Source organism: Petromyzon marinus, chromosome 7 (assembly GCF_048934315.1).
Source record: "Petromyzon marinus isolate PM22_M1 ecotype Great Lakes invasive population chromosome 7, UKy_Petmar_22M1.pri1.0, whole genome shotgun sequence".
Taxonomy (NCBI): domain Eukaryota; kingdom Metazoa; phylum Chordata; class Hyperoartia; order Petromyzontiformes; family Petromyzontidae; genus Petromyzon; species Petromyzon marinus.
The window spans coordinates 8,397,850-8,422,109 of NC_133673.1; the positions used below are offsets into that span (position 1 = coordinate 8,397,850).

General features: G+C 44.1%; 1 protein-coding gene across 1 annotated transcript in view; it reads right to left on the bottom strand.

The window, feature by feature from the left end:
- The window catches only part of PTDSS2 (phosphatidylserine synthase 2), a 38,635-nt gene extending 14,716 nt beyond the window's left edge, over positions 1–23,919 (bottom strand). The window contains exons 1-7 of the mRNA XM_032948955.2: positions 23,560–23,919; positions 16,011–16,112; positions 12,891–12,973; positions 6,747–6,814; positions 1,551–1,685; positions 779–829; positions 559–672 (exon numbers count right to left, since the gene is read on the bottom strand). Of these exons, the coding sequence (XP_032804846.1) occupies positions 559–672; positions 779–829; positions 1,551–1,685; positions 6,747–6,814; positions 12,891–12,973; positions 16,011–16,112; positions 23,560–23,750 (744 nt within the window). The 5' untranslated portion in view covers positions 23,751–23,919. The remainder of the gene's footprint in view (positions 1–558; positions 673–778; positions 830–1,550; positions 1,686–6,746; positions 6,815–12,890; positions 12,974–16,010; positions 16,113–23,559) is intronic.
- Positions 23,920–24,260: the final 341 nt, after the last annotated feature.

A 24,260-nucleotide genomic window follows, 5' to 3' on the forward strand; every position in this document is an offset into this window, starting at 1 on the left:
AAGTATGGTCATATAACATCTACGACCTGCACGGGGTGCGCAAGCCCTCAACTAAGCAGTGGATTGCCAAAACGGCTGTACAGGTAGAAAATCCACAACTGTCAATTCTCCATAGATGACAAGGCTGCCGTGCGAAAGAGCTTAGCAAAGGAGTCCGTTTTTGAAATTTCAACAAAAACAGAGCACGCGTTTAACACGTGGCAATGCATGCAATCTGGTTGGGAATGATGAAGGAGTGGCGGTCAAGGAAGGGGACATGTGTGTACTTGAGGGGACGTCCACCTCAAGGATGTACAGGTGCCATGTGGATTTTTACATTGCGAGACCACGAGAGATGACAGCTTGGGGAGGGGTCCTCATTTAGCAGTGGATTGACAAAAGGTGTGTACATGCACACCGACATCATAATCCACAACTTACAAATCTGCACAGATGGGAAGGCCAAAGGGTGCTTTGCAAATGCGTTCAGTAAAAAGGTATCTTTCGTGAAAAATATGATTACGGGCTAAAAACAGAACACGTGTTAAACAAGAGGTACTACTTGTGGGCGGTACATACGTGGTCCCACCAGCACTCGCTGAAGTTGGGCAGCTGGTGCTCCAGGGAGTACTCCAGGAACTCGAACATGACGCTCACGATCATGCACATCCACCAGTCGCGGATCATCACCGTCTGTGCGAGATGAGAGGCACAGGGCGCTTACGTGAGTCTGTACAGAAATGCAACGTCAATCCCTTGACGAGATCTGCCCATCGGATGTGAGCTGCGATTGACCCACCTTGAAGCACCAGCCGATGAAATGAGCAGGTACAAAGCCATCCAACTTGTCCTGCATAAAAAAAAAAAACAAACATCATTATAATTCCTTTCAATTATTCTTCAAGACATTTTCTTTACATGTCAAAGCTGCCAAATTAAGTAGCACTTGATATTTAATTCGTATAATTGCATTTTAGATGAAGCACGTTTTCCCTGTAAATCAACGTGAAAAAGGTCTTCATTCAAAAAGGGCTGCTCTCTTAAAATGCCTATTTCATTTCACCACATTCATCAATAACACTGCATTAAAAAGACAACAAGTATATACGAGGTGACATTTTGGGCAATGGTCCTTCTTTACAGCATGCACAGAGGGCAGAGAGATAGAGTGGTGGAGTGGTGGAGTGGCCTCTCCATGTGCTGTGAAGAAGGGCCATTGCCCGAAACATCGCCACTTATATACTCTCCCTTTTTAAGGCCATATTATGAACGAATTACTTGAATTATGTTTTTTTGTATTTTTGCTTGTGCACCACTGCCAACGCAGTATCACCAAATAATGTTCATTATTTCATCTGGTTTGAGCGTGAACGCTAAATAATGCAGAGCACAGTCATGTGATGGATATTTTCTAAAAATACATTTTACAAAAAAAAATGTCAGGTTACGCAATATCCCTAAAAAATATCTTTTTTGAAAGCATTGGACATTTTCAAAATCATCCCAGTGGTATAAAAGCAGAGGATTTATTAAAGCAGAGAATTTGGTGAGTTTATCTCTCCAAGTCTCACCCAGATGTTATGCCAGGGATCTTCTTCATTATCTGGGTCGTACATGAGGCAGTTTCCACCATAATCCCGCTCTGGCAGAGGCACTCCCAGCCGTGGGTCAATAAACTTCATGAACTGTCGGCCGTCATTCACCGACTGGAAGAGAGCAGTAGGCACAAACCACAATCAAGAAGCACACAATCATCACCTGCACATGAATATGAAACTTGACCTTGACTGACCTTAGATGCTTGGCAGCAACTGAAGAGGTAATCACCAAGAATGTCAGGTTTTCTTTTAGAATCACCTGGCTGACTGGTCAAAATATTCCTAAAGAAGTTTATTTAGGAATAAAAAGGCACTAATATGAAGCAAAGAAATAAGATTAGATGAAAAAATGTAACCTAAAGTTCAGTGCTGTCCTGTGCAATTGCCAGAGAGCCAATTTCCCAAGTTCATATAACCTCGCTTCATTCAAGAAACACATTAAGTCGTATCTATTATAACTTTGATAGAGCCGTTTGTTGCTGGCCACTTGATGTTTTGGGCCTGTGGGACTGTACCCAGCAACGGTGATGAAAATTAAATAATAATGACATGAGAGGGACTGTGTTAACTTTTTAAATATTTCCACGTGGGAAAAAAACCCCGATGCCGCCTGAATGTGGGCTGCAGGTAGCGATGTTGCAAAGAACAACGATGTGGAGAGATCTGCAGATCCACATGTGCCGCAACTGTAGATTATCTCTTCATAAGGCTGTCTTTTTTATGTCGAAAACATTTTTGGAGAAAAGTGATGAAAAGTGACTCAATTGTCCGTTCATGCCATCACGTGAACCTGGGCGAGTTTATCCAGAAACTGTTTCCGAAACATTGGGTAGATTTGTCAACTGGTGAATGTGCCCTTGCCATGTTTTATGAAGAGCAGTCAGATAATTATCAAAGCTGGAATGGCAAATGCAAGAACAGGCCTGATGCATCTCATTTACTTATCAATCGTCGTTTATAACACGAGTTTTAGCTTTCAGTAAGTCGAGTGCAATTTATTTGTGATTCACAAGAATGAACAAGATCATATTCATCGTTTTAAAATAAGGCAAACGTAAACACGTTGCAGGCATATCTGCAGGTAACATGCTGCCTACAGGAAGCAGGGGATGATAGATGGAGCGAGGGAAACTGGTCTCAAGGCAGTTTAAACCAGAGTGTAGGAAAGAGCGTGAATTATTGATGAAGCACATTGTCTCATCAACATTAAAGGCCCCTTTGCTGCTAAAGGTACGGACTTCACAAGGCACAATTTACCCAGCAAGAGCTGCTGTCGAACAACCGCTGCCAAAACAGCACGAACACCATGCATACAAGTGGTGACCGTAAAAGGGATTTAAAAATAAACTGTTGTGCGTTCAGACACATGGAGGCACACGCTGTACTCAACGGTGGGACTCAGTCAACACGTTGAAAATTCCACGCACGCAGGGGTTAACCGAGTTGATATATCCTGGCACATGGTGGAGACTGGCAGTTGGAAATATCACCAGCTTGATATTACATGTGTCACACAAGCAGTTGCCGGGCCTTTGATTGAACCGGTACTATAAGGAAAGGTTGCTGATGGGGTAATATTGTACTAAGACCCAGCTGACCTGCCATCAGGGTCAGGTAATCAAAGGTCATCTAGGTGTAAAGGAAGTCCTGTAATGAAATATAAAGAGTATGCCACTACATATGAGTCAAGGCCCCAATTAATTGTTAAAAGCATAAAATCATTAAAGTAGAGGTGGCTGGGTGGCTCATGGGTCGGAGCACGGAGATCATGGCAGCTACCAATTATTAAATTGGGGTGTCAAGTGTAGAGCTTCAGTACAGTCATCAATGTCTGCACAGAAAATACATTATTTGATAGCATAAACACAATTTAGAAAACAAAAATAATGAACAAATAGAGTTTGGCCAAAAAAACCTTCCACAAGTAAACATTGGTCTTCTGACAAACGTGTAAGTGGCAGTAAATGCACGCAATCAGGCTTTCGCTGTCATTTTTCAAAAGCAAGCTCGTAGCACTAATTTCTTAGACCTTACGTTTGGATGAACACAACAAAGGAAACAATAGGATCAATTACCCAATGTAGGCAGTATTCACTCTTAAGTGCCTGCCATGCTTTTAAACCGTGTGCATTTGACGTTCTGTGGGAAGAGCGTCATTATGAGCAGTTCGTAACATCAGAGTTACAGTGAGGGAAAAAAGTATTTGATCCCCTGCTGATTTTGTATGTTTGCCCACTGACAAAGGAATAATCAGTCTATAATTTTAATGGTAGGTTTATTTGAACAGTGAGACAGAATTACAAAAAAATCCAGAAAAACGCATGTCAAAAATGTTGTAAATTGATTTGCATTTTAATGAGGGAAATAAGTATTTGACCCCTTTGTAAAACATAACTTAGTACTTGGTGGCAAAACCCTTGTTGGCAATCACAGAGGTCAGACGTTTCTTGTAGTTGGCCACCAGGTTTGCACACATCTCAGGAGGGATTTTGTCCCACTCCTCTTTGCAGATCTTCTCCAAGTCATTAAGGTTTCGAGGCTGACGTTTGGCAACTCGAACCTTCAGCTCCCTCCACAGATTTTCTATGGGATTAAGGTCTGGAGACTGGCTAGGCCACTCCAGGACCCTAATGTGCTTCTTCTTGAGCCACTCCTTTGTTGCCTTGGCCGTGTGTTTTGGGTCATTGTCATGCTGGAATACCCATCCACGACCCATTTTCAATGCCCTGGCTGAGGGAAGGAGGTTCTCACCCAAGATTTGACAGAACATGGCCCCATCCATTGTCCCTTTGATGCGGTGAAGTTGTTATGTCCCCTTAGCAGAAAAACACCCCCAAAGCATGTTTCCACCTCCATGTTTGACGGTGGGGATGGTGTTCTTGGGGTCATAGGCAGCATTCCTCCTCCAAACACGGCGAGTTTAGTTGATGCCAAAGAGCTCCATTTTGGTCTCATCTGACTACAACACTTTCACCCAGTTGTCCTCTGAATCATTCAGATGTTCATTGGCAAACTTCAGACGGGCATGTATATGTGCTTTCTTGAGCAGGGGGACCTTGCGGGCGCTGCAGGATTTCAGTCCTTCACGGCTTAGTGTGTTACCAATTGTTTTCTTGGTGACTATGGTCCCAGCTGTCTTGAGATCATTGACAAGATCCTCCCGTGTAGTTCTGGGCTGATTCCTCACCGTTCTCATGATCATTGCAACTCCACGAGGTGAGATCTTGCATGGAGCCCAAGGCCGAGGGAGACTGACAGTTCTTTTGTGTTTCTTCCATTTGCAAATAATCGCACCAACTGTTGTCACCTTCTCACCAAGCTGCTTGGCAATGGTCTTGTAGCCCATTCCAGCCTTGTGTAGGTCTACAATCTTGTCCCTGACATCCTTGGAGAGCTCTTTGGTCTTGGCCATAGTGGAGAGTTTGGAATATGATTGATTGATTGCTTCTGTGGACAGGTGTCTTTTACAGGTAACAAGCTGAGATTAGGAGCACTCCCTTTAAGAGTGTGCTCCTAATCTCAGCTCGTTACCTGTATAAAAGACACTTGGGAGCCAGAAATCTTTCTGATTGAGAGGGGGTCAAATACTTATTTCCCTCATTAAAATGCAAATCAATTTACAACATTTTTGACATGCGTTTTTCCGGATTTTGTTGTTATTCTGTCTCTCACTGTTCAAATAAACCTACCATTAAAATGATAGACTGATCATTTCTTTGTCAGTGGGCAAACGTACAAAATCAGCAGGGGATTAAATACTTTTTTCCCTCACTGTAAGCTCCAACCAGTAAGCCTGACCCAGAGATTCAGCGTCATCATTGAAATAATAAAGGCTTGGGCTGAAACCAGTGCTTGCCCATTGGGGTTCGTGAACAAATAACCTTCTCAGTATTTCCCAAGACTACAATCTACATGATATAATTAATTACAGTATACCAAAGCTGTATGGTGACCCAACTGGACATGTGAGAAAAAGAGCTTGATATGGTCATCGGATTCCTCCAGTATAATATTCTGCTTCTTATTCTTATTGAATAGGCGAATTAAAATGACAATGATTTTAATATTGTTATTATAATTATGAACTTTTTTTTCTATTATATGAATCTCAGTTAGTTTTGGCATAAACCAATTTCATCATAAATCCAGGGCCTCTTAATCTCTTATGGGCCCCGAGCTTGTTTAAATACCTCATTTGTAAGTTTCAAAATATTCCTAAAGGAACCTGTACTAAATTTTGATTTAAAGCTTTCGTGACTGCAGTAATTCATATTCTTAGTTCTTTCGGTAAAGTCACGTTTAAGGGAAACAACAAAATAATAAAATATATATAAAACAATAAAAATTCTCACGACGTTTCGACCATAACACAAACGGTCGTCTTCAGACGGTCGTCTTCAGGTGTGAAGACGACCGTTTGTGTTATGGTCGAAACGTCGTGAGAATTTTTATTGTTTTATATATATTTTATTATTTTGTTGTTTCCCTTAAACGTGACTTTACCGAAAGAACTAAGAATATGAACCTGTACTAGCTCTCTGCAATATTGATGTTTGTCTTTGTCTTGTTGCTGCTGTGCTTACGCACCACTGATCTCCCTTGTAAAAAGCCTGGAAACTGGCTAAACGAGATCATCCATGTAACATATATATTTTTAAACTTACTGTCGGCAGGTGCTCACAGTCAGATGCCATAGGTGTTTATTTTAGATTTGGAGCCCCAATGATTGGCATCTTATAACGAACGCTCAGAGACACAGTGCAGCGCAAACACTCGCACATTAAACTTTTTAGCCAAATTTGCCTTTCAGGGTGGCGAAAGCATTTATCACCATTTTCATGTGTAACTTGAGGCGCATCCTGGAACCATAGAAGGGATTACAACTGACTGTTTTCATGAATACACATTACGCGGATATCACTGCACATTGTTATTATTGACCGGTGTGCAGGTGAATAGTAGCGCACCCTGCAGGAAAGCAGATTGACAAACCCTTTGCAGCTGTCATGCACGAGATGACCCTCCCCACAAATGTTTACGTTTGTAAAGTGCAAGGTGCATTGCACATACAATGGTAACTAACACTTTACCATTTCTGATAATGGTTTGGCAGAAGCAGCAAATTTGCTACATTTGATAACTGCTCATCTTGGTGAAGTATGAGATTACCTGGAAGAGGATGAAGATGAGACCAAGTTCATAGACGACGCTGACACAAAGCCAGAATCTCCAGTACGCTGCCATGGATACAAACATCATCAATCACGACCATCATCAATATTATCAACAACAGCAGCAGATATCCTTCCACTGCTGGATGAAGGTGTTTCTATGTTTGTGCCAACTGTAACCATAATGTCTTGCTCCAGTGGCTATAATCGTGCTGTCATCCCCATCATGTGCCCTCAATTGTACTCCCTATTTTGGAAAGACATGCCATCACTAGATCTTTGTTTCTTATCCAAACAAAGATGCAGGATATGTTGAATGATGCAGCATATTTACAAAAATAAAATAAGTTTAAGATATAAATGGCAATGAATTACAGAGGCTGAATTATTTTTGTAAGGGTTGATATAAATCCGTGCATCATCACAATCCATGGGCAGATGGACTGTAGGTGTCCACTGTACATGTCCACATTCCTGTCTTGTGCCAATATGCTCAAGTAGTGCCCCATCTTTTGACACCAAACTCTTATGTCGTCAAGCCACTCTTTTCGGTCTTCCTTTCTTCCAAGGTCCTTCTATTTTTCCAAACAACAGACTTTTTACTTTTCCTGTTGTTGCCCATCCTACATATGTGCCACCAATATGTGCAGAGGCAGAATAAATGCATGACTATTTATGGCATTAGGTCCTGGAAAGACTCTCATCCCTTTCCACAAAACACATTAGCGGCTGCTGATGTTTATAAGCATACTTGCGGCATTGAAAAGCCTAGCAATAAATAAACTCTAAGCTATGAAAATTACTCGAATGAAACAATGTTTTACAACATAATATTCTATTTTATGGAAGTCTGCACAGTGGTCAAGTAAACACGATTGGATCTCTAAGTTGCCATGTAAAAAGTGTTTTTGAAATGTACAGTTTAAAAAAAATATACTTGTAATTAAAATGGTTTCGTTTGTTATAAATGTACACCACTGTATCATTCCCTACAGTGAGGGAAAAAAGTATTTGATCCCGTGCTGATTTTGTACGTTTGCCCACTGACAAAGAAATGATCAGTCTATAATTTTAATGGTAGGTTTATTTGAACAGTGAGAGGCAGAATAACAACAAAATCCAGAAAAACGCATGTCAAAAATGTTATAAATTGATTTGCATTTTAATGAGGGAAATAAGCATTTGACCCCCTCTCAATCAGAAAGATTTCTGGCTCCCAGATGTCTTTGATACAGCTTGTTACCTGTATAAAAGACACCTGTCCACAGAAGCAATCAAACAATCAGATTCCAAACTCTCCACCAAAGCCAAGACCAATGAGCTCTCCAAGGATGTCAGGGACAAGATTGTAGACCTACACAAGGCTGGAATGGGCTACAAGACCATTGCCAAGCAGCTTGGTGAGAAGGTGACAACAGTTGGTGTGATTATTCGCAAATGGAAGAAACACAAAAGAACTGTCAATCTCCCTCGGCCTGGGGCTCCATGCAAGATCTCACCTCGTGGAGTTGCAATGATCATGAGAACGGTGAGGAATCAGCCCAGAACTACACGGGAGGATCTTGTCAATGATCAAGGCAGCTGGGACCATAGTCACCAAGAAAACAATTGGTAACACACTACGCCGTGAAGGACTGAAATCCTGCAGCGCCCGAAAGGTCCCCCTGCTCAAGAAAGCACATATACATGCCCGTCTGAAGTTTGCCAATGAACATCTAAATGATTCAGAGGACAATTGGGTGAAAGTGTTGTGGGTCAGATGAGACCAAAATGGAGCTCTTTGGCATCAACTAAACTCGCCGTGTTTGGAGGAGGAGGAATGCTGCCTATGACCCCAAGAACACCATCCCCACCGTCAAACATGGAAGTGGAAACATTATGCTTTGGGGGTGTTTTTCTGCTAAGGGGACAGGACAACTTCACCGCATCAAAGGGACGATGGACGGGGCCATGTACCGTCAAATCTTGGGTGAGAACCTCCTTCCCTCAGCCAGGGCATTGAAAATGGGTTGTGGATGGGTATTCCAGCATGACAATGACCCAAAACACACGGCCGAAGCAACAAAGGAGTGGCTCAAGAAGAAGCACATCAAGGTCCTGGAGTGGCCTAGCCAGTCTCCAGACCTTAATCCCATAGAAAATCTGTGGAAGGAGCTGAAGGTTCGAGTTGCCAAACGTCAGCCTCGAAACCTTAATTGCTTGGAGAAGATCTGCAAAGAGTGGGACAAAATCCCTCCCGAGATGTGTGCAAACCTGGTGGCGAACTACAAGAAACGTCTGACCTCCGTGATTGCCAACAAGGTTTTTGCCACCAAGTACTAAGTCATGTTTTGCAGAGGGGTCAAATACTTATTTCCCTCATTAAAATGCAAATCCATTCATAACATTTTTGACATGCGTTTTTCTGGATTTTGTTGTTGTTATTATGTCTCTCACTGTTCAAATAAACCCACCATTAAAATTATAGACTGATCATTTCTTTGTCAGTGGGCAAACGTACAAAATAAGCAGAGGATCAAATACTTTTTTCCCTCACTGTATATGCTTTGTACCGCTAATCCATCCCATGTATTTGTTATTTGGACATTGGTTTAAACGAACAGCATTATCCCAAATGTATACAAAAAATATGAATAATTCCAGTGAAGTGAAATTAACACTAACACGTGCAAATTAGAGAACAATACAAAACAGACAGATTTTACAATTAAAGGAATATTCATGTGTTAAGAAAATACGCTGGAAGAATTACAATAGAGAACACATGAAAAAAGTAATTTAATTATTCGAAAAAATCCCTCAACCAAGCAACATGATCACCCAAACAAAATACTGCACAACCAATGTTTACTTTCACGACAATTTCTGTGCATTACAGAGGGTCTCTTTATTTACTGGCTATGCTGTTGCTGATGCTGGATTCGGTGCACACTTCACGATGAATTATACATGGCCAAAATATCGCATTGCAATCAATCAGACAGCAATTCCCAGGTCTTGACAAAACATTCATGTTATAATTTATGAGAAAGAAGATTGCGTCATGATTGCAAAGGCACAGACGCCCATCCCCCGGCACTGTCAAATATGCCAGTTCAAGTATCCTTGTGAAATTACCAAACGCTTATTATGAGTTAAACAGATGCACAACTTCACGATTAAATTATTGTAAGCACCGCTGAATGTTTCTTTTACTTCAAATATGTTCACAGGTGCTCCATGTAATTTGATGTTTTTTGATGAGCTTAGTATTGAATGCTGTGGCAAATCAGTTAAGGGTACAAACACAGCTCACATAACTGGATGAACTGCCTACCTTGACGTATAATGTGTGTGCATGTATCAACAGTCTCTCTTTCATGTTGTACAGTACTCTTCAAATACAAAACCAGCTTTCAGTTTTCAAACTTGCTTTAATCTTCCAATGTGTTTATGTAAGTTGACCTTAAAATATTCTAAATGTAACGCGTCAGACTATACATAAGCTGGAGCGGTGGCACAGTGGTTAGCACGATGACACCAAGAGCTGGATTCACCGCCACAGCTAACGTCAGTGGCGAGTGAAATCTGAATCGGTTTTGGGTGTCTCTTTCACGAATCCGCATTACTCATCATGATAAAGTAGGGTAAATCAACCCCCGTGACTGACACGGTGTGGGGGAGACCTTCATCCAACAGTGGATTTTAAAATGGCTCTTAATTATATTTACTCATATATTGAAAATAACATCAGGTCCATGTGCACTAAAGGAAACGTTGATCTTAGAATATTATTCAGATGGACATGGGCTGGATTTCAGCCAGGAGCCAGCAGTTAACTTTTCATACAACGTTACCCTTTAGGCTTTAATATATGAAGAGCAAATGGGACAGGTGCATGAATAAATAATTCCATTATTCCCAAGGCATATCTAGTGGAGTGTTTACATGCGACAGGCTGCCACAGTTCCTCCCAGTCCTGCCTTGATCAAAGTCACACTTATCAGCATCACTCTCTGCTGTAATGTCACATGCATTATGTAAGCATGTTAACAGAGGGGCAAGAGAGCAATCATGTGACCGTTGTCTGCCTGTTTGTAATGTTTCATGTTTACTGTTCTTTAGCCCAAATGTACAGTATGGTTAGTTTACAACCGTCTGTCACAATTCAATGCTGGATGGAAGGTCTACCAACAATCTTCATGCCTAGTTAGTCACAGGGGTTCATCTTCTTTGGTTCTTTCGGTAAAGTCACGTAGAATGAGAATAAAATAATAAAACAAGACAATAAAATTCTCACGACGTTTCGGCCACAACACAAGTAGCCTTCTTCAGGTGAAAGAACAGAACTGTCGGGACAACAGAGCTTCAATTAACGCTGCTAAGATTCGCAGCATCTTTTAAGCTCGGTGAGAGGCGTGGCGAGCCTTGAAAAAGGAGTTCACATATCAAAGCAGGAGAATTTAGCATTGAAAAAAACTGAGGGATTAGCTTGTGACAGAAATAGCTGTGTTAAAGTCAAAGTTTACATATCCACAGAGGCATTTAGTATATGGACGCTAAAGGCCTCCAAATACCAACTATTATAAAGTAAACCATAGCGTCTTTTAAGCTCGGTGAGAAGTGTGAGGGCTCTTCACGCTAAATTCTCCTGCTTTGATATGTGAACTCCTTTTTCAAGCTCTGTCGTCCCGACAGTTCTGTTCTTTCACCTGAAGAAGGCTACTTGTGTTGTGGCCGAAACGTCGTGAGAATTTTATTGTCTTATTTTATTATTTTATTCTCATTCTACGTGACTTTACCGAAAGAACCAAAGAAGATGAATCCTTGCAGGCACGAAAGCTTTAAATCGAAATTTAGTCACAGGGGTTGTTTGACCATATAATATATTATCATAGAATTAATAGAAATCATAATTTATTCAATCACACACAATTTGGAAAGTATCTTGAGCATAAGAACCCATGATTTACTACAAGCTCAACTTTATTCCTGGTCCACAAAATATATGTACCAATGGCGTTACGTCCCAGCTCAATTGAGTACATTTGTTATCCTAAGCAGCGCACAATACTTTGATACAATACTTTGTTACAATACTTTGTTACGTCACGGCGTCTGCTCTTTGCTTGTTGTTTGCTGTTAATTCATGTTCAATGTCTACAATGTTTCAGGCTATTTAAAAAAAAATTATAGCACTCTACAATGATACACTGTCATACCATTTACTGTTAAAGGTCATTATTGCAGGAGAACCCTATTTTTGCAATATATATTTTACCTAGGTTTCCCTTCCAAAATATATTTCTGGTATCAATGGCTTCTTGTTACCTGGTCTTAGGTAAAATAATTAAATTGCATTTGTACTTTCCAGTAAAGATATTTTGTCCTTTTGCAAATATTATTCCTGGTGCGCTAATGCCATAATGTCTGGACAAAGAACCAATTTGGAAATCTCCAAGTGCAGTGTGACTCTGCGTGCTGTGCCCAAGGAGGGCTTGATACAAGAAATTGAATTTTTTAAAATAAAATTTGTAATTTTTCTTAAAATGTAGATTTTTTTTTCCGCCTTTTGCTATGTCTGAGAAGAGGAAATGTGATGCATGTGCCGAAAAGTACTTAAGAATGTTCAAATATAAGTGTTTGTATTTACTTAAAAAATGTTTGTCAAAGTTATGTTAAGTTACAATAAATGTTTGCTAGGGTTATTTAAATTTATTTTCGTGCCCAGATTCGAATCCTGCATATCAGCATTTTCAACCCAGCACTGTGACCTTCAGCCACTGTCAGTGGCCCATGCTGAGCAGGTTACAGACAGGGTATAAGGCCTTTGTGCAGCCAACCTCCACAGTTGGGGTCTTCTTGACAACCCACACTACAGCTGTGACACTATACAAGCAATGTTGCATATTGTCGATAATTGTCCAGTGATCAAGTTCAACGAAGGTCTACGACAACTAAACATGACCACCGAGGACGCTATCGCATGGCTCGGCGATCACGCACTCGTTGAATGACGAAACCCAGCCACTTCGCAGACAACGTAACTGTAACCGGGCTCGATTGTTACTGGAATGAGCTGGAGATGAGTAAAATGGGCCACCTTCTCTGCTTGCACTATTTTAATGACACAGTAAAAAAAAAATCACAGAGGTGTAGTTACCTGGATGAGGTCGAGTGAAGGGTCCATCCTTTGTTTGTGTCACCCCAAAGCAAAGGAACACCAGTATACTGGCTATGATGCCCCTGCAAGTCAAGCATCAGTCCCAAGTTAATGAACTCACTTGTTTCTTTTGCAACAAATTTAAAAGCGTAATTACGGGATAAATTATTCATATTCATACATCTCAAGTATCAAACAATCAATACCTAGGCATGCAATGCAATTAATGTATTGTGAACTTAAGAATCAACATTGCAGAAACTGATGAATCGATGTATCATTACACCCCAAGCATATCCTCTTAATAATGCTGGGATGAGATTATGAACATGTTTGTGATTTCAGATTTTAATACACCTGTGCTTTAGTAGTGAAACATTTAAGCCAGATAGGAGTTTAATTTGTAAATCATCGCTATTACTTGGGTTTACGTTGCATAATCTATAAGAATTATGACATTGTAGCAGACACTAGACCCAATTAACATCAACTTTTGAAAGTTCACATTTCTTGTGAATATAACATTCTTATTTATCTGTATGCTTGAGAATGCCATGCTTGAGAATGCCTTCACAGTGTTTCAGTTGGAAATATTCCTCCCAGGCTAGCGCAGGGACGTTGTCTCCCAGCAAACAAGCAGAGAATACATATCACATCACTCCAAATTTAGTGAACACACAACAGTTTACTATGTGCTAATAAGGGGGGGGGGGCTAACATCAGCGTCATCAGTGAAGAACAGTACCAACATCAGTGATCTGAACTGGTCCTGGGCATCCCCTTCACCAACCCGCACTGACCAGTATGGTGAAGTATGGTCAAAACAACCTTCACGACTGACATGGCGAGGTGAGGCCATCACCATGCAATGTCTCGACAAAGGGCTGTGGAAATGCTGAAATTAATTCAGTTGCTGCTGGAGTAAGGTGGTGTTTTTGCTCTACTTCCCCAGCATGTATAAAACAAATACTATGACCCTGGCTCTGCATCTCTCTCAACTCCTCTGCCCATTGGCGGCTCTTTTGCTCAAACTTCCAAAATCCCGTTGGGTCTTAAGCCTTATTCTTCATTTTATCACCTTCAAGTTGCCAAGTAGTGTCTTCAAATTTTTGTTTGCCTCATGTCTTTTTCCCCAACATCTAGGCCTCACTAAACCTCACGGCAGCTCGTTCATATTTCATCAGCCATGGTCCCCTTGACATTAGTTTAACATCTAACGAGAAGCAGGGCTGTGTGCACAGTGAACCCTGCAATTGTCTTCATCTGTACGATGATGTGATCTTTCACTGTGACCTTTGTAAATGCCATCGCAAAAATAAATCTTCTAAGATAAAATGTACCCATGAGTTATTATGAAATGAGTAAACACAATAAAAAAACATGGAAACACAATAATTTTTTTTTTAGGGATTGACTTGAATTGGTTTCTGATTGATCAAATGTATAATCTCTTTAATCTCATGATCTGAAGCATGTATCACTCTACATTGAGCTGTAGCAGGAATTAAACAAATAATACATCTTTCCTGCCTATTCTCAGCATGTCCTGTCGATTATAGGAGTGCAGGAGTCTGATTTTTGTTTAAATTTTTGCTATTTTATTAATTCAAAATGACCTTTACATGAACAAAAAATATAAATAAAAAAGGCAGACTTGTGACAAACGTTCAGTCTTTCCATCATGTCCTGCATGTCATGAGATATCACCATATTGCGCATATATTCACAGCCTTATTCAAGACCACCAACCCAAAAAAGCATCGAAGTTGTGAAAACTGTATTGAATCAAAAAAATTATGAAACCAATACAGTTGTTTCATTGTCTTGAAGCTTCCTCATTAAATGGCCACAATTTTTACAAATTTGGTTATCAAGGATAGGGCTGTGTGCACAGATACATGGTGTGGTGATGTCATGTGACACGCAAAGGATGATGGCAAGGCCGATAAAATGGCAACATTTGTGCCTCTTGCAGTCTCTAAGTCATCTTTTGCGCATGTTATTACTCTTATCTGTTTCCATGCTGCATGCACATCTTCGGTCTCATTAGTTTCTCATCATTTAACATAAAGTGTTACAACTGTACGATGCATAAGAAAAAATATTGTGGAAGGTAAATCCAGACGTGGCTGAGCCAATATAGAGCAGCTGTTTCTCACGATGAATGACTTACAGTAGCTGATCAAGCTGCCGTGACTTCTGGACACAAAGGACTGCTATTATATAGTACTGTTATGACGTGTAATGCCTGCCAGCTAATAGATATGACAGCAGGAAAATGTTGCTGCCCTTCCTCTCATATCCTTGGGCAGCTATGTTTCAATGCTGGGATACGTTGCTGGCAAGTGTCTATTGGGCAAACGGTGACACAAGAGCTAAGTGGGGGCACCAGGTACCCAAAGCCAATGTGGACTTCTTCAAATTTGTAGCACCAAACAGCAGGGAACACTCACTCATATAAGGCTGCGATGACCTTGAGAAAGAGCATACCAACGGCATCTGTTCTTTTGCAAGGTTTGAATTACAACACTTTGGCCAACACACACTCACACACCGTTACACTCACTCACCCACATAAGCATTCCAAATATACAAAAGGACCCCTGTGCAGCCTATGCTGACTGTTGGGGCAAATCCTATTTGCTAGTACACATGAAGGCTGGAATGGCGCACAAACGGGGTGGTGGAGTGGCCAGTACCACGCCTTTGTCTCCCCAATGCTGATGTTTACATAACACACCAGGTACTTACTCATTTAAGGCTGAAAGCCAAAGGGAATGCCCAGGAACGATTCCTATATTTGCAACGGAGTTAAAAGTGGCTGGAAATTTTATTCAGATCACCATGTTTGTAGCGCATTTCACCAACCAGCACACCACATTTCTGCCCAGCCCACATACACAGAGGCACGCTATCAGTATGCAACCGAGGCAAAAATGAGCCAGGCCAACTTTTATTGGCACACACTGGGGTAAACTAAAGAGCAGCGTGCATTCAGGCATACGCAGGCAAGTACTGGATACAGAAATAGCCAGGCTGACTTATTTCTGCTTAGAGCACATTTTTCTAAAATTATGGAATGCGAACAAATGCATGTGCCCACACACAAATCAACGTTACCGTTTGGTGTTGTAGTTTGTGTCTTGCGGGGTCTCCTCTATGAGGGTGACATAGACCAGCGTGCAGATGAGAACGAACAGCACGGTGAGAGTGTGTGCTCTCCTGTTGAAAGGCAACACGCGCGCACACACAATCACTGTTAAATCAACAACAACAACAGCAGCAGTACACAAGTATTTACAGACTTTACAATGCGCTAAAAAAAGATGTACAGGTAGTCCCCGACTTACGACGGAGACGCGTTACGACGACCCCATCGTAAGATGGCCTAGCCTACCCAGGAGTCTTAAAGAATGGTGATAATTTAGCAAAACAGAGCAATTTACAGTACCGTACTGTAGAAACTATATACTGTATGTATTTATTAATTACAATACTGTATTGCACAGTAAAATGTAAAGTAAAAAAACACACAAGGTAAATTCTTAGCCTACCTATATGAACTGCAATTGAATAGAAAGTTTTTTTCAGGAAACTATCCTATCTGCTCTAAAAACGTTTAACATGCATTGAACGTATCGTATCGTGGTAAACCTAAAATGAAATCGCTAAAGGCGGGAGATGCGTACATCCCCGGCAGCGTCCCAACGTCCAGCATCGCACCGAAATAGCACGCTGCTGTGTTTGCCTGCCGCGCGAAATTTAAAATATTTGACAATTGTGTCGTATCGCCATCGTAAGATCGAAATGTCGCAAGTCGGGGACTATCTGTATGCATTAAAATTACATCATCAACACGATTTATTGCAGCGCAATCTTGAGCCTGTAAGCCAGCATTTTTGAGAGAAGACAAGGATTGGCGATTTCTGTGTAGATTTGTTAAACTGAAAAATCTGCTGCTGGGTCGTGAGGTGGCCATGAGATGCCATCGGGACCCCGTTTGTGTTTGACTTGTAGTGTTATCCCCCCCCCCTCCTTCCCCCCGTAGGCATGGATTTTTCCCAGGTACAGTACTCCTGGTTCCTTCCACACACAATAAACTTTTACAGACAACCAATTCCTTAAGATGCATGCAAACGTTACAAGGCAATGGAACAATACAGTACGAGACACCGCATGAGGCAATTAAAATGAAACAGCAAATAACTATAGAAAGATGAACAGATTCATGAATCAAACTGCGATCCCAGTTATGAAAAGGTAGTCTTAGTTTTTAGCCTTGAATGAAATAGGCAAGTTCAATATGGACATTTAAAAAAGATGGTAAACATGATAGAATGAGCAGAGGAGAAAGTCAGAATCAGAATATTTATTTAGACTGGAAGAATCCGATGAGCAATGAAGCTCTTTTTCACAGACGTCCAGCATGGGTCGGGTCAGTAGAGAGGAGATTTGTTTTATTTCAGGCATCATTTAGAAAACATCAAAACACTAATTTAACACCACTGGCCAACAGCATGAGACTTACTATTCAAAACATGATTTGGCTATTTTCAACTCAATAATGAGCTTTGATACCATAGAAAAGGCATCAAAACTTACATGATCCCTCACCTAATTGACATAAAAAGCACTAGGTTGAAGTTCCTTTCTCAGTTGTTTTACCAAGGGGGTTGATCGCAAACCACGCACGTGGCAAGCCGTGAACTCTATAACACTCCCAAAGTGAACTTTCCATGACATTATGCCAAGGGTTTATAAACCCGAACCTTTGATGTTATGTACAAATTAGATTCGGTGGCAAACAAAATGTGGATAAAGAAATTGTTCATCAGCACAAAAAACATTTTTTTTATTCATACAAGAGTATACTGTACATTGGGGAAAATGCACACCGTGAACACGTACATTAAAATTACCCTTTGGTCAATTAACCCTTTCGCCAATTCAATGGTGGAGAAAGGCCTACTCATGCTGTGTGGTTAAAGGGGGGTTTTATTTGACAATATTTCACCACACTGGTGGTGTGGGTTTATTGATGAGCTGATTGTTTTAATCACTTAGATCAAGCAGCAAACCTAATGACTTAAACTTGATAGACTCTTGGTGCCAGGTCAAGAACACAATGGACAATTAAGAATGGTTTACAGTGCGATTGTTGGTCATCAATATCAAGCCGAGGACCACATAATAGCACTACTGCCTGCTTTGACCAGTCACAGGATAGCACTTCAGATATTCACCAGGTTACTCCTGAAGCCATCCACTGGCTAATTTACTAACATCACATGATTATATAAATGTTGCTGTTCAACTCCCCATTATGCTAAAGAAGAGGCCATGGGCACACTTTTTTTGTTACACAAGAGCTCAATACAGAAACCAAGCTACTTGCGAGCAACAAACCCGGGGGACCGGCAAAATGTGACTGGGCTCATGCCATGAGCACAGTTTTGGACATGGTTTGAGTTAATGGTAGAAGATGCCATTGGTAGCTTTAGCAATAATATGATCGGCTTAGGACTGGTTTTATAGCCTTAGGAATGATTTCCCTGGCAGTGAAGCTATACGCTACCTTACTGGTATTGATTTCAGAAGCATGGATAGTGGAGGATCAAATTATATTTGGAAGCAGCTATAATGGATGCTGCCTGTCAAAATCACACGGCCATTAGTTTGTCTCCGGCTTGCCTTGGGTGACAATGCTCAATCTTGATGCACAATTTCCTAACAGCTGCTGCGGTTATGTCCTCCTATAATCTGCCCCAGCGTCCTCTCACCCACTGCAGCAGATGCTGACCCTCCATCCATACAAAGTGTCACTGACACTGCTATCAAAGCGAAAAATACCAACGGATTTCCATTCAAATGTTCACACAAAGATTCCTATTAAGCCCTATTTAGAATTGCAAGCAATATACAAAAACACTTCTACGTCCAAACATAATGCCCTTTATTTACTGATGAATACCTTACGGAGTTTCAGAGCTCTTTTGTTCAGGAGGGTCACGAATTGGGATATTTGGCCAATTCGATTGACTAGTTTATACAGATAGATTCAAGAATCCATTGCTGTACTGCCATCTCCTAGTCCACATTTTAAAAACAATCTTAGACTATTGGAGAAAGACATTTTGCGAGCACCTATTAAGGCCAGCATAGCACACCCGGGGATGAAGCACATGCAGGCACCAATGCCTCCTCAGTGCTGGTGTTGACACAAATGCACATGGAATCATTTTAGACTAAGTCCACATAAAGGAGGCCCAGGCCAGATTGAGATAACAGTTCAGATCTTCAAATCTAACCTGGCAAAGCTGTATCTAAAAACAAGGCATACGGTACAGTATTGCATTAATCATTCCTCATGTGCTTGAAATTAAAGGAATGTATTCTAGCTAATTTGGTAGTACGGTAGTCGGTTGCACAAAGCACATCAATTAATTCCAGCCAATAACAATTCACCAATGGATGAAGGCCTCCCCCAAGCCATGTCGGTCATGGGGCTGTTTTGGTACCATATTCCACCACGTGGGACGGTGCAGCTTGGTGATGGGGGACAAATACATTTTTTTGTTTATTATCGTTACGTTGGTGCTAATTTAATCATGAGAAACTCAGGGTGTAAATTCCAGCGCAAGTATTTTATATGTGAAAAAAATTGGCACGGGAATTCTAGACCGAGGGCTCTATTACGAAAGAGGGTCCCCCACAGCAGCGTGGTGTGCGATTAGAGGCACCACGCCACGTGGGGCAATGGCATGACACTGCACACAAGGTCACAACGCAGACACGCGTACAGTAGCTGTGTCCACACAACACATCGAGGCATGGCAGGGGAAGCCGTGCCCGTAGTCATCCACGCAGCAGCGATGCCCACCCATTGTGAACGCACGACTGACAATTACAGTTCACTCGCCACTGATATTCGGGGAGCATGGGTGTCGCAGCGTAGTACAGTCCAATAGATTTTGCTACACTGCCCTCTGCTGGCAACGTGACCGAGCGGCCGCCTATACACCCCTTACGAGATGTCATGTGCACGCAGCACTTTCAAGAAAAACTCTACGGGCTACAATACACATCGCACACGATATGGCCACACAGCATGATACACAGTTACACGTGAACCGCCCGATATACACGCCATACACATTCAACACATACCCTCAGAAAACCCCATTAACAGTAACCCATATACCATACACACACAGCCCCTCCACACACACGTGCACAACAACAACAACAACCGCCATTCGTCACTAAGTGGCGGTGACGTCACCACGACGCTTGTGCCAGGCCATGTGCACCTTGAGGCCACGTGAAGTGTCGAACGCCCGCTGGCAGGAGGTCACGGGGCAGTCCCAGGTGCCACGGGTCGACTGACTGAGATGACTGGCTGATGCACCACCTGTGCCCCCTACTGTGCCAACCTGCTGTGCTTTAGCCACCCGGCGCTCTGCTCGTTGTTGTGCGCGTCGCTCCTCCGCCCTCCGTTGTTGTTGGAGGGCGACTGCCTCCAACTGCCCAGTAGCCTCAAGGTGCACCTAGCCTGGCACTAGCCCAGTAGCGTCCTTCACGAGCCTCCTCCACAGAGGCCGATCTTGACACCGCTGGTACCAGTCATCGGCAAGTCCACTCAGCTCCACGTCCTCCTGTACCACATCACTCCATCTCTTCTCTAGCCCCGTGCCTCCTGTACCACATCACTCCATCTCTTCTCTAGCCCGTGCCTCCTGTACCACATCACTCCATCTCTTCTCTAGCCCCGTGCCTCCTGTACCACATCCCTCCATCTCTTCTCTAGCCACGTGCCTCCTGTACCACATCACTCCATCTCTTCTCTAGCCCCGTGCCTCCTGTACCACATCACTCCATCTCTTCTCTAGCCCGTGCCTCCTGTACCACATCACTCCATCTCTTCTCTAGCCTGGTGCCTCCTGTACCACATCACTCCATCTCTTCTCTAGCCCGTGCCTCCTGTACCACATCACTCCATCTCTTCTCTAGCCTGGTGCCTCCTGTACCACATCACTCCATCTCTTCTCTAGCCTGGTGCCTCCTGTACCACATCACTCCATCTCTTCTCTAGCCCGTGCCTCCTGTACCACATCACTCCATCTCTTCTCTAGCCTGGTGCCTCCTGTACCACATCACTCCATCTCTTCTCTAGCCCCGTGCCTCCTGTACCACATCACTCCATCTCTTCTCTAGCCCCGTGCCTCCTGTACCACATCACTCCATCTCTTCTCTAGCCCGTGCCTCCTGTACCACATCACTCCATCTCTTCTCTAGCCCGTGCCTCCTGTACCACATCACTCCATCTCTTCTCTAGCCCGTGCCTCCTGTACCACATCACTCCATCTCTTCTCTAGCCCGTGCCTCCTGTACCACATCACTCCATCTCTTCTCTAGCCCGTGCCTCCTGTACCACGTCACTCCATCTCTTCTCTAGCCCGTGCCTCCTGTACCACATCACTCCATCTCTTCTCTAGCCCGTGCCTCCTGTACCACATCACTCCATCTCTTCTCTAGCCCATGCCTCCTGTACCACATCACTCCATCGCGTCTCTAGCCCGTACCTCCTGTACCACGTCACTCCATCTCTTCTCTAGCCCGTGCCTCCTGTACCACATCACTCCATCTCTTTTCTAGCCAGTGCCTCCTGTACCACATCACTCCATCTCTTCTCTAGCCCGTGCCTCCTGTACCACATCACTCCATCTCTTCTCTAGCCCGTGCCTCCTGTACCACGTCACTCCATCTCTTCTCTAGCCCGTGCCTCCTGTACCACATCACTCCATCTCTTCTCTAGCCCGTGCCTCCTGTACCACATCACTCCATCTCTTCTCTAGCCCGTGCCTCCTGTACCACGTCACTCCATCTCTTCTCTAGCCCGTGCCTCCTGTACCACATCACTCCATCTCTTCTCTAGCCCCGTGCCTCCTGTACCACGTCACTCCATCTCTTCTCTAGCCCGTGCCTCCTGTACCACGTCACTCCATCTCTTCTCTAGCCCGTGCCTCCTGTACCACATCACTCCATCTCTTCTCTAGCCCGTGCCTCCTGTACCACATCACTCCATCTCTTCTCTAGCCCGTGCCTCCTGTACCACATCACTCCATCTCTTCTCTAGCCCGTGCCTCCTGTACCACATCACTCCATCTCTTCTCTAGCCCGTGCCTCCTGTACCACATCACTCCATCTCTTCTCTAGCCCGTGCCTCCTGTACCACATCACTCCATCTCTTCTCTAGCCCGTGCCTCCTGTACCACATCACTCCATCTCTTCTCTAGCCCGTGCCTCCTGTACCACATCACTCCATCTCTTCTCTAGCCCATGCCTCCTGTACCACATCACTCCATCGCGTCTCTAGCCCGTACCTCCTGTACCACATCACTCCATCTCTTCTCTAGCCCGTGCCTCCTGTACCACATCACTCCATCTCTTTTCTAGCCCATGCCTCCTGTACCACATCACTCCATCTCTTCTCTAGCCCATGCCTCCTGTACCACGTCACTCCATCTCTTCTCTAGCCCGTGCCTCCTGTACCACGTCACTCCATCTCTTCTCTAGCCCGTGCCTCCTGTACCACGTCACTCCATCTCTTCTCTAGCCCGTGCCTCCTGTACCACATCACTCCATCTCTTCTCTAGCCCGTGCCTCCTGTACCACATCACTCCATCTCTTCTCTAGCCCCGTGCCTCCTGTACCACGTCACTCCATCTCTTCTCTAGCCCGTGCCTCCTGTACCACATCACTCCATCTCTTCTCTAGCCCGTGCCCCGCCCGTTTAGCCCCCTCGATCCGGCCGAACAAAAGCTGTTTCATGCGGTGGCTGGGCATGCGGGCTACATGACCCAGCCAACGCAGCCTTGCCTGCCGGAGGAGCTCACCGATGGGACCTTGCCCAGATCTTTCAAGGATTTGTGAGCTCCTCACACAATCCAGCCTGGTTAAACCCAGGATGGATCGTTGTTTCCAACCGGCGAAGATGTTCCATTAGGGGGGGTCCAAGCGTCTATACACACGCAGCCCCCCACTGACACACAGCCCCCTACACACACAAAGACATATAGCCTTAACAGACTGTAGGGGCAAGTGCTGTTAGCGAGCACCTTTGAAGGCCGGAACGGTACACGAGGGGGTGGGTGGCCAGCACCACGCCCGACCGCCTTTGTCTCCCTAGTGGCAATGTTTACACACCGCACCAGGTACTCATTTGAGGCTGAGTCGACCTAGGGGATGCCCGGGACCGGTACAGATAATCGTCACTGGTGTTGGCCGTGAGCGGGAATCGAACCCGGGTCGCCGGGTTCATAGCGCAGCGCGCTAACCGCTACACTATCGCTCCCCACACACAGCCCCCTACACACACACAGCCCCCTACACACACGCAGCCCCCTACACACACGCAGCCCCCTACACACACACAGCCCCCCACTGACACACAGCCCCCTACACACACACAGCCCCCTACACACACGCAGCCCCCCACTGACACACAGCCCCCCACTGACACACAGCCCCCCCACACACACAGCCCCCCACTGACACACAGCCCCCCACTGACACACAGCCCCCCACTGACACACAGCCCCCTACACACACACAGCCCCCCCCACACACACAGCCCCCCACACACACATACAGACAGACGTGTACGCACCAGAAGAATGTGTTGGTGCCATCGTCGTAGACCTCGGACTCCGTCGAGCGGCGGCACCGGGAGGCCGACGAGCCGACAGCCCCGTGGGCACCCCCGACTCGCCCGCTATCCCCACCCGGGGGACAGCTGCCGTTCCCCACCGCCTCGGCGTGCTCCCTCCTCGCCTGGCGCCTGCGGGGGACTCCCTCCATGTCAAGCGGGGAGGGGGGGGGCAGCACACTGAGAGAAGAGACGCGAGGTGGCGACACGGACACCGCGGTGGTGGTGGTGATGGGGGGGGGTGCCGAGACGACCCCGGGGCTGACTGCTCACACACGCGCCACCTGCGGAATCGATTCCACCACACTTTCACGTGCGTGAGTCGATTACGGCAGGATCGATTAGCGCGCCGATTCGCCTGCACGTCGTTGGTGCGGTGGTGAGAATGATCGATTCTGATTGGAGTCGCGTAGAATCGGATCGCGGTCGGGATATGGTGAGCGAAGTTAAACGTGTGTGTTGCTGTTGGGTGTCTCGGCTGATTATTTGCTGTGCTCTGCTCAGATTAATAAAATTAAATTATAATTTGTTTAGGTTGGATGTGACGCTCAACAGTAATGCGGTTGTCGGCGGGGATATGTGTAAATTTAAAAAAAATGAGGAATCGAACGTGCAATGTCTGCGTGCTGAATTCGGGTTGAGCAGTGTTGTGAAATGAGTTG